This window comes from Aplidium turbinatum, chromosome 6 (genome assembly GCF_918807975.1).
Source record: "Aplidium turbinatum chromosome 6, kaAplTurb1.1, whole genome shotgun sequence".
Classification (NCBI taxonomy): domain Eukaryota; kingdom Metazoa; phylum Chordata; class Ascidiacea; order Aplousobranchia; family Polyclinidae; genus Aplidium; species Aplidium turbinatum.
In genome coordinates, this window is record NC_137477.1 from 33788526 (window position 1) to 33803316 (window position 14791).

General features: G+C 38.4%; 1 protein-coding gene across 1 annotated transcript; it reads left to right on the forward strand.

Annotated features, from left to right (window-relative positions):
• The first annotated feature begins 967 nt into the window (after nt 1–967).
• On the forward strand, nt 968–4660 carry LOC145772604 (uncharacterized). Its single transcript, XM_082584463.1, has one exon. It carries the CDS (start codon nt 968–970, stop codon nt 4658–4660), a length of 3693 nt encoding a protein of 1230 aa, XP_082440589.1.
• The last annotated feature ends 10131 nt before the right edge of the window (nt 4661–14791 follow it).

The following is a 14791-nucleotide window of genomic DNA, read 5'->3' on the forward strand; positions in this document are numbered from 1 at the left end:
CTTACTGGTGAGCCTTACTTGTGATGTAATAATGTTTTGTAGCTGAATGTTGACTGTCTACCGTAAACAAACGTAACGTATCTCTGATGTGCGTAAATTGTTGTTAGGCTAATACTTCAAACTTAAATATTGCAGAGTCAATCACTATAGAATCCTTCGCGTACAAGTGCATCATTTGGCATTACTGATCCGGTCATACTACCGGTATGTTTGTTATTCTGAATTGTATGATCAATTGATTTGTGTCGTGAATTGTGGATTCATGTTCACTACTGAATTATTGACCAATAATTTGTCAGCCTAATGGAAATTAATTCTCGTAAACCGATCTTAACTAGGCCAAGTGAATTGCCACGTTTCTTTGTTTTTTAATGATTATTGACCTAGCGTTATGGTTGTACGGTACGGTAGCCTACGTAATAATTGTGTAAGGTAACATCGCGAATTTATTTATTCAGTGCGTCATTGGCCAACCTGTGGAACTTGTGTACCGTACAGTGGATTGAGAACTGTTTGTCAACAAATTTGGTACGTTTATCAGTTCGACTGTTGTGCTTGCTGAATTGTGACTAGTGTCTTATGTTGTGTTATTTCTTGACAGAAAAACCGTATAAACTTCATTGCTGCGAAGCAGTCATTGGAAACCGAGTGATTTCTTCAAGTTGGCGTGCTTTAACAGTTGCTCAGTCCTGCCGGGTGGATTAGGAAAATCGTGACGTCACCGGCGCAATTAACTACCGCACCTGTTGTGTTCGCGTCGCACACAACATCGTTTTTCAAATTTGACATCAAAGCTTAACCATCTTTGAACTGAAGCTGATTTCGTCAATTGTACCGAACTGCTGATCTTCACCAACCTGACGATCAAATTTGCGTTTACTTACCAAGTTCCCATCAGCGTTACGTGACATCTCTCATTTGCTGAAGTTAGCTTATGCTGTTACGAAGCGGATTTGCATACACAGTTATGAATTCCAAAGCCGAAGCTATTCAACAAGCAGCTGATACTTTGAGAGACAGCTACAAGCGTGGTGAACAGCTGATGAGCAAACGTGAAAACCTCACAGAAGTACAGACTATCCTGTTAGAAATTGACAAAAATTATGCCTCTTTAATGGCGCTTTGTGTCGATGTCCCTGACAATGAACAAATTCCAGGGGGTCTTTCAACCAAACGGGATTACATTCAAGGTAAAGAAGAATTTGCTGATAGAGTCAAACAGTGGTTCTCGGAATGCGAGAGGACAGACACTAAAACTCCTCCACTACGCTCACATCACTCGTCTTTGCGTACCCATTCTCACCGCTCCAAATCCGGAAGCATTCGGTCATCGAGTACAACGTACAGTTTGCGTCAACGTGAAGCACATGCCAAATTGGAACTAGCTCGTTTGACAAAAGAACAGAATGATGCCAGGCGACGAGAGGAAGAAGAACTAGTTCGCATGGAACAGGATAAAGCTCGCTTGTTCGCTCAGATGGAACAGGATAAAGCTCGCTTGTTCGCTCAGTTGGAACAGGATAAAGCTCGGTTGGAGCAGGATAAAGCTCGCTTTGAACGTGAGAGAGCCGAAGCAGAAGACCTGCGTCAAATTAAAGCTGCCGAAACTGAAGCCGCACTCTGGCAAGATGATTCTTCTTCGGTTATCAATATTGGATCAATGACACCCGTACGATTGCCACAGCAAACCTTCACTCACAAAGACACACACCTGGAACCTCTGCGTCACGGTGATGAGCGGCACAAACAAGAACCAACTGCAACATCTGCAAGAATGCCAGACCAAAAGGTAAATTACCCTTGTTATTATACTAGCCGACAACCTGATCTTTCAGAACGACTTCTACCTAAACCAGATGTTAAGAAATTCTTTGGTGACCCACTCGATTTCTGGGCTTTCTGGCACCGTTTTAAGTCCCATATTTCTGATTGGTTGACACCCGACAGGAAGATGTCTTACCTCATGCAGCACTGCTGTGATGCAGTCTGTGAACAAATAAGGCACCTTGCCGATAGCAGCGAAGGTCACAACTGCTATGATGAAGCGTGGGAAGAATTAAAACGGAGGTATGGCCAACCACACGTTATTGCGCATGCTTGCGAGGAACGCTTGAGAGCTGTTACCAGAATTTCTCACCACGAACCCGAACAATTGGAGAAGTTGTCCGTCCTGTTGAAAAGATGTTGTTCATCATTGAACTCAAACACCGAAGCTTCGAACTTGGATACCGTGCAGTTTATCACCTGCTTTGCGAATAAGCTGCCAGTGTCTTTGAAAGAAAAGTGGGTAATTGAAGCTCTGAAAATCAATGATGACACTGGAAAAGTGGCTGGATTCCAACACTTTGCTGACTTCATAACGAACGAATCTAGGATTGCCAATTCAATCTATGGCGTGAAACTCTTTTCATCAAATGTCGACAAACTTAACAAGCCTGACACCAAAGGGAAACAAAAGGCTTCACTGTTTAACGTAGTGACAAAACCTACTGAAAGATCTGGACAGCTCCGAATTGGCAACAAGCGACTCATACAATGTATCCTGTGCGATAATACACATTATTTGCAACACTGCAAAGAGTTCAAAGCCAAATCCGTCACTGAACGTGAGCAATTTGTAAGGAACAACAAATTGTGCTTAAACTGTCTTGGACCAGATCACATACGTGCCGACTGCAAAAGCCGAGGTAAATGCACTGAATGCGGAAGCTCATCACATCATTCTCTTTTACATCGGTATCTGGTCACAACTGGAGAACAAATCCAGAGACGACACCCTAATCCCATTGCTAATAGAAGAAATGATAGCCAGCCAGATGATCCCGTAAGAAGACCATCAGAAAGGAACACAAATAAAGTTGTAGAAACCTTCCATTCCAGAACAAGCAACTCGGCAACTTACTTGGACATCGTTCCCGTACGTGTGACAGGAGAAGGAAAGGTAATACATACTTATGCTCTCCTAGATTCTGGTTCAAACCGCACCTTTTGTGAACGAAAGCTTGTAGACATGCTTGAATTGAAACCTGAGCCATCTGGTGACTTCCAGGTACAAACACTGTCTTCGAGTGGACCATATTCCTTTAATTCTTCAACTGTAGCGTTGAAAGTTCGACCAGTAGTTGGCGGCGAAGTGCAAGAACTGACAGATGTGATCGTCGTTGACAAGATACCTACCAAGCCAACTCCAGCGCCTTCTCCGGAGTATCTGCAAACGCACAAGCACCTCCAAGGCATTGACTTGAAGCAACTGGACCATGGTACAGTTACACTGTTGATCGGAAATGATCATGCTGTCTCCCACCGATGCATTGAAAGCCGCTTTGCACCTAACCCGAAGCAAGGACCTGATGCAGTCAGGACGCCCTTAGGCTGGTTGCTTAGAGGTACTCGACCAAAGGAGACAGGCTTAGATAATTTCGATACTGAATCCGACATTTCAAATTTTCTTGTCCGTGACACGAAGCAGAACCCTGCTGACCAAGCATCAAGGGGCATGACGGCCAAAGCCTTGATGCATTCTGGGATGTGGCTCAATGGCCCAGATTTTCTGATGAAACCCCCAGAAGAATGGCCCAATCAAACCGCTCAGCAACCACAATCTGAAGATATCTTTGCTGCTTACAAACCAAAGAGAAAAATCGAAACCTTTACTGCTTCTACGACTGAAAGCCAAGGAACCAATAGGTTAATCTCCTACTTCTCATCTCTGCGCCGACTGAAACTATCAGTAGCTTGGTTCCTGAGATTCAAATCGTACTTACTGATGCGCATGAAGAACGAAACCCAGATTACACTGAAAGGACCAATCAGTGTGCCAGAACTTGATGAGGCAGAAATTGAGTTAATCAAATACGAGCAGCGTCAGAGTTTTCCAGCTTGGATCAAATCTCTATCCAAAGGAAAACATCCAAACATGCCCAAAGCCAAGAGGATCCCACTCGAAAAACTCAGCCCTGTCCTAATGAAAGATGTTCTACGTGTTGGCGGAAGAATCGACAGATCCGACTTACCGTTCGAAACGCGACATCCTGCTATCATAGCTCCAGAGCGCCACTTAACGGACTTGATAATTGAACATTGTCATACCAACGAATCGAAGCACATGGGTGAAAGCCATACACTGAACAATATTAACCGAAAATACTGGATAGTTAATGCCAAAGTTGCGGTTAAAAGGGTACTTGCAAGATGCCTGCCTTGCCGGCGAAGGACCGCAAAACCTAGACAACAGCTCATGGCAGAACTGCCAGAAGCAAGGTTACAAATGTCACAGCCACCATTCTCACAGACTGGCGTTGACTTTTTTGGGCCGCTAAATGTCCGAAACAGACGAAGTGACATTAAGAGATACGGCTGTCTTTTTACATGTCTCACAACTAGAGCCATTCACTTGGAGGTGGCACCAGACCTGACAACTGGCGCATTCATAAATGCCTTGCGGCGCTTCATAGCTCGCAGAGGCCCCATCAAGAAAATCTTCTCTGACAATGGAACCAACTTTGTGGGTTGTGAAAGAATCTTGAAGCAAGCCATCGATGAGTGGAATCAGAACCAGATCCTCCAGAGCCTTCGACAACAAGGAATAGAATGGTCATTCAACCCCCCAACAGCCAGCCATATGGGTGGAGCCTGGGAGAGAATGATTCGCACAGTATGACAGTTTCACAGTATAAATTCTCATGAACATCTTACCAAAACAACCACTCGATGATGACACATTGCACACATTACTTCTTGAAGTAGAAGACATCGTCAATTCAAGACCACTCACCGATGTGAAACTGGAAGTTGATGGCGACTTACCCCTGACACCTAACCACTTGTTGAAGTTGAATTCTTCATCGAATTTACCGCCAATGTTAAGCTGCGACAGAGATGGCTACCGACCAAGTGATCGATACCGCCATGTGCAGTTTCTGGCAGACACCTTTTGGAAGCAGTGGGTTAAGGAATACCCACGATCTGTGATGTCAAGAGCAAAATGGCTTCACAAAAAGGAGAATGTCCGAAGAGGAGACATCGTCCTTTTGATTGATGACTCTGCTCCCAGACAACGATGGCCACTAGGGTTAGGGTTAGGGTTAGGGTTAGGGTTAGGGTTAGGGTTAGGGTTAGGGTTAATTTGTGTATTCGCCACCTAGCGTCGTTTCCCCTTCATTGTTATGTTATCGCTCTTTGCAAATGGCAACACTCACCACGAGATTGTCTATGGAACTTTCGAGACGTTTTCGTTTTTGCTGCTAGTTTGCCAGCTAGCCGAACTTGTTAGTTACTGTAGTTTGTGACTGAAAGTTGATTGATTGATGTTTATGCTTTGTTAGCTGCTTCTCTGTTATGTACTTCTACAGGACTTAAGTTTGACAATTGTTAGGGTGATCCCTATTTTTCGTGTAAGCTGTCTGATTCCATATTTGCAGCTCAATATCTCTCAAAGTTCAACTTACTGGTGAGCCTTACTTGTGATGTAATAATGTTTTGTAGCTGAATGTTGACTGTCTACCGTAAACAAACGTAACGTATCTCTGATGTGCGTAAATTGTTGTTAGGCTAATACTTCAAACTTAAATATTGCAGAGTCAATCACTATAGAATCCTTCGCGTACAAGTGCATCATTTGGCATTACTGATCCGGTCATACTACCGGTATGTTTGTTATTCTGAATTGTATGATCAATTGATTTGTGTCGTGAATTGTGGATTCATGTTCACTACTGAATTATTGACCAATAATTTGTCAGCCTAATGGAAATTAATTCTCGTAAACCGATCTTAACTAGGCCAAGTGAATTGCCACGTTTCTTTGTTTTTTAATGATTATTGACCTAGCGTTATGGTTGTACGGTACGGTAGCCTACGTAATAATTGTGTAAGGTAACATCGCGAATTTATTTATTCAGTGCGTCATTGGCCAACCTGTGGAACTTGTGTACCGTACAGTGGATTGAGAACTGTTTGTCAACAAATTTGGTACGTTTATCAGTTCGACTGTTGTGCTTGCTGAATTGTGACTAGTGTCTTATGTTGTGTTATTTCTTGACAGAAAAACCGTATAAACTTCATTGCTGCGAAGCAGTCATTGGAAACCGAGTGATTTCTTCAAGTTGGCGTGCTTTAACAGTTGCTCAGTCCTGCCGGGTGGATTAGGAAAATCGTGACGTCACCGGCGCAATTAACTACCGCACCTGTTGTGTTCGCGTCGCACACAACAATGGGTATTGGGAGAGAGTGAACTGGCAATCCTGAGAAGAACGGAAAGGTCAATGGTGAGAGCAATGTGTGGGGTGAAAACGACAAGGAAAAAAAGGACTGAAGAATTGTTGGATATGCTAGAGATGAGAGAGACCATAGACCAACTGGCAAGGGCAAATGGAGTAAGATGGTATGGACATGTGATAAGGAGGGAGGAAGCAAGTTTTCTTAGAAAGGCACTAGATCTAAAGGTGGATGGGAAGAGGAAACGCGGTCGTCCAAGAAGAACGTGGAAACAACAAGTAAAGGATGAATTTAAAAAAGTCGGACTGAAGGAGAAAGATGCAAGGGACAGGGTGAAATGGAGAAAAGGGATTAAAACAATTGCTGCGTGGAAACAATCGGCCACCCCCACTAGTGGGGAACAAACCGACGATGGATTATGATGATGGTTCAAGATGTTTCGTCCCACTCAAATTTACCATAAACCTTCGATTCACAGCAAAATTGTCAGTTACAATAGCTGAAAAGTGCAAATGAAAATACTATGTTAGTAATGTATTTTTTAAAATCATCAAATAGCCTGTTATCGGTAGGCTTGTCAACGAGCACCTTTGGTTACTCAAATTACTGTAATACATAGTAGCCAACAAGGGTCAAAGCGTATAAGATATTACACTGAATACAAAAAATACACAATTTGTAAAAATAAACATACAAACAGTGTTTGCATGCTTTAAACAGTTCTAGTCAATACTTTATATTTTGATTAAAGACATTATATTGATCACTTGAGATAATGTTTCAATTCCATTTGTCAGTGAGTGCTTAAAATCTTTGGAACTGATTGGATTGCTATCAACAAAAACTTTCAATTGCATACTTTCCTCTATAATGACAATTGCAGAAATAGATAGCATCAAAACATCACTCAATTGAATGTAGCACACATAGAGAATATTATCTTCCAACCAGCCATGAAATCCTAAAAGGCACAATTAAAATATTAAATGTAAAATTGAAGCCAACAATATAGGCTACAAGTATTTCTGCAGAGTTATAGTAAAGTGCCAATGATGTGTTGAACAATTTTCAAACTAATCGATATGTGACCAATGAGGCTTATATGCACGGCATCATAAGTATTGCCACCTCCTTTTACCACTGCATTAAAAAACAATTTTTAGTTTGAATAAAATGTCAGAATTAATATGCCATTGCCCTGACAAGGGTCTATTTCGATAAGGCAGTGGCTATTTGACCGGCTCCGGTCTTTGAATATGAAGCACTATTTGACCGGTCATGACGTCACTACATAAGTACTTTTTCTTTTTCTCTTTTAAAGCAAAAGACGAGAATTAAGGGCTACTCAAATTAAAAATTGACCACAAAAATGCACTTCGGGTCAAAATTAAGTTAAAAAAAAGGAAAGAACGCTTCGGGTAGTATCGAACTCATTCCGCCTAAATAGCAGTCGGAGACGTATCGTACGTGCCACGAATCGAGTTGAATGGAACTTGTCGAATTTAGAACTTATACAAGCGCTTCTCGTCTTTTGCTTTGAAAGAAAAAAAAGTGCTAATGTAGTGACGTCATGACCGGTCAAATAGTGTTTCAGATTCAAAGACCGGAGCCGGTCAAATAGCCACTGCATTTTGATAAACCTAAAATGATAAAATGCTTAAGCTAACCTTTAGGTGTTTTCTCTTTGTTGAGTCCTGCTTCAATCTCACTTAAGGTATAGACACGATCCTTCTCAAACATTTCAGCAATAGATTATATGTGACGTTGTTCCATTATATTAAGTCTAGATGTAGAGGTAGAATTCCCTGATCTTGAAGTTGATGGAGAAGACACAATATATTTAGGAAGATTTTCAAACACAGTTGGAATGGCGCAAGGTTTCAATATTTTGCGAACCAAGTTCTTCTTAAGTTTTTTCTGCCTTGTAACATTTTTATCTACACTGGTTGAAATGAAATCACTGGGTAGAAAGTGCAATGAACATATGCGACTACTTTTGGTAGGAGCAAAATTCTCACGACTGCTATTCTTCAACCACAACAAACTTGGATTGTTTATCGGATACCTATGAATTGAAACCCCAGAAGGAATTTTTGAAGTTCCATAACCAATTTTACAATTTAGTGCTGAGCAGCAATATGGCATTTTTGAATCACAAAGTTAGCCTAAGTTACACTAGTTCTGGAAATGGAATAAAGAAATAACTTTATTGCCTACGGTAGCCTATATCATTGAAGTTCATTATCATTAAATAATGGAGTTCCATGACCAATTTTACAATGTAGTGCTGAACAACAATATGGCACTTTTAAATCACAAAGTCAGCCTAAGTTGCACTAGTTCTGGAAGAAATAATTTTATTGCCTAGCCTATAGGCTATTTTAGGTTAAGGCAAAAATAAAAAAAAATATATTAAAATGAGCTAAGGATTTAAGTAACATTTGACACTGCGATAAATCTACAAAAAATTACATAATTATGTTTCCCTGCAACGGCAACTTGTTGGCAATTAGTAGGCTTTATCTAAGCAACGTTTAAAAACATTACATTGGCAATTGGCGTTTCGGCATAAAATTAAATAAATTGTCGACATCGGCTGCTGAAAGGAGTAGTCTGCCGTTGAACGATTCGCTTTATTGAGCGAACAAGAAAAATCAGTTACGTTTAACAAGCAATAAATTGCCTGCATGGTGCTTTAAAAAAGTAGGCTACAATACGCTACAGAAAAATTGTTAAAAAATCGACGCGTGAAATCATAAAAGGTGACATGTTTTTACAAAATAATTGTGAGCTCGTGTTTTTTTTTATTATTGACGTAGAAATAAAAGTTTTGTAGCATAATGTACTTACCAGAGTCTCCATATTTTGGTTATCTTGTTAAACTTACTTTTACTGTATTTTTAAAAACCTACTTACGTGCGGGGTAACCAATGTAGTAATATTTTATTTAGATTATTTAAGTATGAGTTTAAGTATGAGAATGGTTTGTTTATAAGTTGAATTAAGATGAAGACTGTCTAACTGCCTGATGAAATTTCTATCTATCTAATTTATCTAGTTTGGCTATCTGACTCCATGAAATAATTTCCACACAATTGTTATTCGAATTATAATTTCAAGTTATCAGAAGGTGTTCGTATAATGTTGTAGGTCTATAACACAATTTGAATTTAAACAGTACAGAATAATGAAATTACAGGATCGTGAAACATTATCACGAGTTATTACATTTTAATTAAACAATCAATTTAATGTTTTTCTGAGAGCTGAACTGGTCTAACTGAGCTGGTTTGATGTGAGCTAGTCCGATTTGATAGAGCTCTTTGTCTAATTGAGCTGGTTTGATGTGAGCTAGTCCGATTTGATAGAGCTCTCGTCAAAGGACGAACAAACCATTTTATTTTGTGTTCCCTTTTTTCTATTTTCTTTGGGAGCAGTAGCATGGAAAATTACAGAAACTTTAGTAAAAGGCAGGAAACTTATATGTTGAAATAATGGATCGCTACACTATCATTGGTTAGCAGGACAAAATCATATGCAAATATAGTAACCTAAATGAAGACCTTAACCAGTTCAGTTCAGTTCATTTATTTATTTGTCACAAACACAAACATGAAAAGAATACAAAGTATACAATAATAATCGGTTGTGTGTCATATGACGAGGAGACTGCGAAAAGACCAAACGGTCATCTAGTCAGCAGCCACCTCAAGCTTGGTGATGTAGGCCTAAATAACATATATACAGTAAATACACAAACACACATACAAAAAAAGAAAATCAAGCATTTGGTGATACAGATACACATGTTTTCATTATGCAAAACAGAGAAAAAAAAAAAAAAGCAAACAAACTAAGCAGGTTTACCGTGCTACTGAATGAATTAATTGTGAGTGGAGTTTAAGAGATATCAATCGACAATTTTAATCAGTAAAAAAGATAAAAAGCAACGTATACCAAAGAGATGAGCAAATAGAATAATGTAATTATATAGACAAAACAGTTATTATTCAACAGTGGCGTTTAAATCAAGAAGGTAGTGTTTAAAGTTTCTTTTAAAAGAAGTTGGAGAAAGACCTTTGAGATCACCTGGGACCTCATGCCACACTTTAAGACCCCTTATTAACATCTGCCTTTTACCTAATTCAGTACGCACCCTTGAAACAAAATAGTTACTGCTGGATGATTGGCGCGTATTGTGTGAGTGGCATTCAGATAGTCTGTGGAAGATATTACATTCCGTTTCTGGTAATAGATTTAAATGGACTCTGTGCATGTATTTTGCTATCTCTAGTTTATAAATTTCTTGTATATTTAACAGCTGTAGTTTTTAAAAGAGTTGCAATGTGTGAGCTGTATAGTTGCTGAATGTCATGGTTCTAACAACTCTTTTATGCAGCTTAAATAAATGATCCAGCGCATTGTCACAAGCTCCACCCCAGCTGGATATGCAGTATTGAAGATGAGAATATATAAGACTGTAATACACAGTCTTCAGTGTGTTAGTATCCACATAATTTCTAAGTTGAAGAATGGCCCAGGAGCCTCTAGCAAGTTTTTTACAAACATTTTGAATGTGACATTTCCAGTTGAGAGAGTCATCAATTAATGCACCAAGATATTTAATACACTTTTTTTTTTGCAATGTAATTCCGTTTATCGTAACGTGCATCCTTACATCGAGCTTTTGTTTAGTTAGTATCATGTACTCAGTTTTGTTGTAGTTAATGGAGAGCTTGTTCATTTTCATCCAGTTGTCAATTTTGATTAATTCTGTATTGACGTTTTGTTCTAGAGAAGAAAGATTTTTGTTGGACATAGTTAAATTGGTGTCATCAGCAAAAAGGCTCACCTGGAAAGAAGAAATGGAAGGAAGATCGTTTATGTAAATAATGAATAACAACGGTCCAAGAGTGGAACCCTGTGGAACACCACATGTTACACTGCGCAGACCTGATGCCATACCATTAATTATTGTGTATTGCTTTCTGAGTGTGAGATAACTTTCTAATAGTTTCAAAGGTAGTCCACGTATTCCATATCTTTGTAATTTCTTGATTAGGATATCATGATTTACTGTATCAAATGCTTTTGCAAGGTCAAGAAATATTGAGCAAGTTATGTTTTTTTTTATCTATATTTGAAATAAATTCATCGTATATGTGAGAGACAGCGAGTGAGGTAGAATGACCACTCCTGAAACCATGTTGACATGAAGTCAGAAGATCTGATTTGTCAAAATAACTGTAAATCCGTTCATAGAGGCATTTTTCAAATATTTTAGAAATTGGGGAGAGAAGTGATATAGGTCTATAATTTTTACAGGTTTCAAATGAACCAGACTTGTGAACTGGTACAATTTGAGCTACTTTAAGCTGGTCTGGATACGTGGTTTGTACAATACATTCATTAAATAAGGTAGTTAAGATTGGAGAAATGATTGGAGAGGACATTTTTAAAAACTTAATTGGTATTCCATGCATCCCAGTGCTTTTATTTGCATTCAAGTTTTTTAAATGTTTTGATACTTCTTCTGTGGTAATAGGTTTAAGAAAAAATGTTTTAGGGTGGTTAGGAATAACTGAGACAGGGTCATGATAACAATCTTGAGATGGAGCAGAAATTTTTGATGCCATTTTATTGCCTATGTTAGCAAAGTATTCATTAAACGAGTTTGCAATAGCAGTAAAATCAGAGATGATTTCATCATCTTCCTTCTTGATACTTGTAGGTGTATGTAGTTTACAACTTTTTTTAAATTTTGTTATGTCATTTATTGTTTGCCATAGCTTAGATGTGTTATGATGAGTGCTATGAATTAATCTGCTATAATGCATTTTTTTAGCTTGTTCTTTAATATGTGTTAGTTTGTTTCTGTACACTCTGTATTCATTTAATGCTTCGATAGTGTTTACTTTTAACCTTGACTGAAATAGTTTGTTTTTGTGCTTAATAGACACCAAGATTGCTTTAGTAATCCAAGGTTTTCCTGTTAATTTTTTTTCTTTACGGGTACGTTTCCTTAGTGGTGCATGCTTTTGTAAGACTGTTTCAAATATACTAATGAATTTGCTCATAGAGGTATTTACAGAAGTGCAATTAATATCAGTCATTTTTTTCAGATTTTCATCAAGGTCACACAGAAACTGGTCAGGATTAAATTTTTTTATATCACGAATGAGACTAGTGTGTGCATTACATTTTGGTTTAGTCAAGTTTATTATTGTAATAATTGGAAGATGATCGGATATGTCACTTAGCAGTATATGAGCTTTCTTATTATGAACTACATCGTTTGTGTAGATGTGATCAATGAGAGTGGAGCTGTGAGATGAAATTCTTGTTGGTTTGTTAATTAGGGAGATACAACCAGCACTTTCTAAGCACTGCCAGTAATTTTTAACTTTTAAGTTGTGTTCTATCTTTAGTAAATCTATATTCATGTCACCACATATGTAATAAGTGCTGTTGTTTTGATTCAAATTATCTATTGATGCTAACAGGTGACTTTGATATTCACTAAAGTCATAAGTTGGATGTCTGTATATTAGCCTACACCACAGACCAACTTCTTTTGATTTGCCAGTTGTAGCTCAACCCATAGGTTTTCACAACCAGTAACATCAAACCTAATATCGTTGTTTATATTAAAGACAAAATTTTTATTAATAAACAAACCTACCCCTCCAGCTGAGGTTGGGGAATCATTATGCACAAAGTTATATCCAGGTAGCGAAAATTGAAAGAATGTAAATTGCTGAAGTTTTGTTTCTGATATTGCAATCACATCAGGCATTACTTGCAGCTGAAGCAATAATTCTTCCAGACTAGCAAAGTTTTTTGAAAGGCTTCGAATGTTTATGTGCAGTAGTGTAAAAGCTTTTTCCAAATTTAAATCAACTGTTTTTATTAGACAATCTGGTTTGCAGTAATTAGAGTCAAATTTTTGGGGTAATCTTTTGGATGAATCATTTACATCGGGATGAGATTGATCAGAAAATAAGCTAGTTAGTTCACAGGTAGGTACTGAAGTAAAAGGAAACATATTTGGATAGCATTGACAGCAAAAATATGGATCAGTGGAAGCCCCAAGGGACACAAAGTCTTCATATTTCATATAGGCCTAGGTACATTTTAAGTGTATCCATTCATTACAAACATCACAGCACAAAGAGTTCTGGTTAGATTTACAGGGTTTGAAACATTTACTACATGGGTACTTTAAGGGCATGGCACCTTCAACAGGACTGGTCAAGGCAATTTCATCAAAACTTGTACCATCATTTAACTTTTAAAACAGTACATAATTATACGAAGATTAAATGTAGCATACAGTAACAGTATTAAAGTTAATTGAGAGCAAGGGTTTGAAAAGGCAACAAAGAATACCTTTTGCTTCTGTCTTCACTTTTTGAATAGAAAATATTACCGTCCATTGTCCAATATGCATATATTTTTCCTTCATTTTTTCATTCTGTAGTTGATTGATTATTTTCATTCGTTCCTGGGTCAATGATTCCGTGATTAGTAGTTGTTTTCCTTTAAGAGCTTTCTTTCTTCTGAAGATTTCATGTTTCACATTATGAGATGTGAACTTCACAATAATTGGGCGAGGTTTTCCAACTTTTTTTGGTGTGCCTTTTAGACGGTGGCTTCTGTCAATCTCATGATTACGAAGATCAAAACCAAGATTGCTGCTGCAAAAGTCTTCAATTTTTTTATCCGTGTCTTCGTTTTCGCTGACTTGAATACCATGGAAGAGGAGACAGCTTCTTCTAGAATATTGCTCAATCTTTTCTTGCTCTTCTTTCAGTTTGTTTGTTTGTTCAGCTTGGTTAAAATAAAAACATAGCTTCATTACAAATCTACAAAAATATATTTCTGAAAATAATGTAAAAAACTACCCTACTGCCTGGCTGTACGGTACATTGCATGCAAGCACTTGAATAGCCTAAACCTAAACCACTGTATGTGGTTGCGCATGGTCATGAATCACAATTCACAAGCAATGAAACTTCTGGACTACTGCTGAAAGATCCTTAAAGCGGAAAAGCGGACACTCCAATCCTTCTAATTCCGTGACCCATGCCTTAACCCTTACTGATTGCAGTTTCCGCAAATATTTTTCCGCAGTTTCCGCTAACCCTAACCCTCGAGTTTGTTTGGGGAAACTCCGATCAGCGAGTTCGGCTTTGTGCTATTAAGCTGCAATCAGCGACTTCGGCTTTTTTTAATTTTTTTCTTGATCTTTTCAGGTTACGAACTGAGGGTACGAACTGTTCAGGGTACGAACTAGGTTGCACCCTTTCATCAAGAGAAAAAATTAAAAAAAGCCGAAGTCGCTGATCGCAGTTTAATAACACAACCCCGAAGTCGGTGATCGGAGTTTCCCCAAACAATTTGAAACAAACTCGAGGGTTAGGGTTAGCGGTAACGGCAGAAAAATGTTAGCGGAAACTGCGATCAGCGAGGGTTAGGGTTAGAGCATAGATTACTCTATGGTTAGAGTTTGGGTAAGCCATGGATCACTGAATTAGATTTTTAATTCGTATTTTTAATTTTTATTAATTTCTAA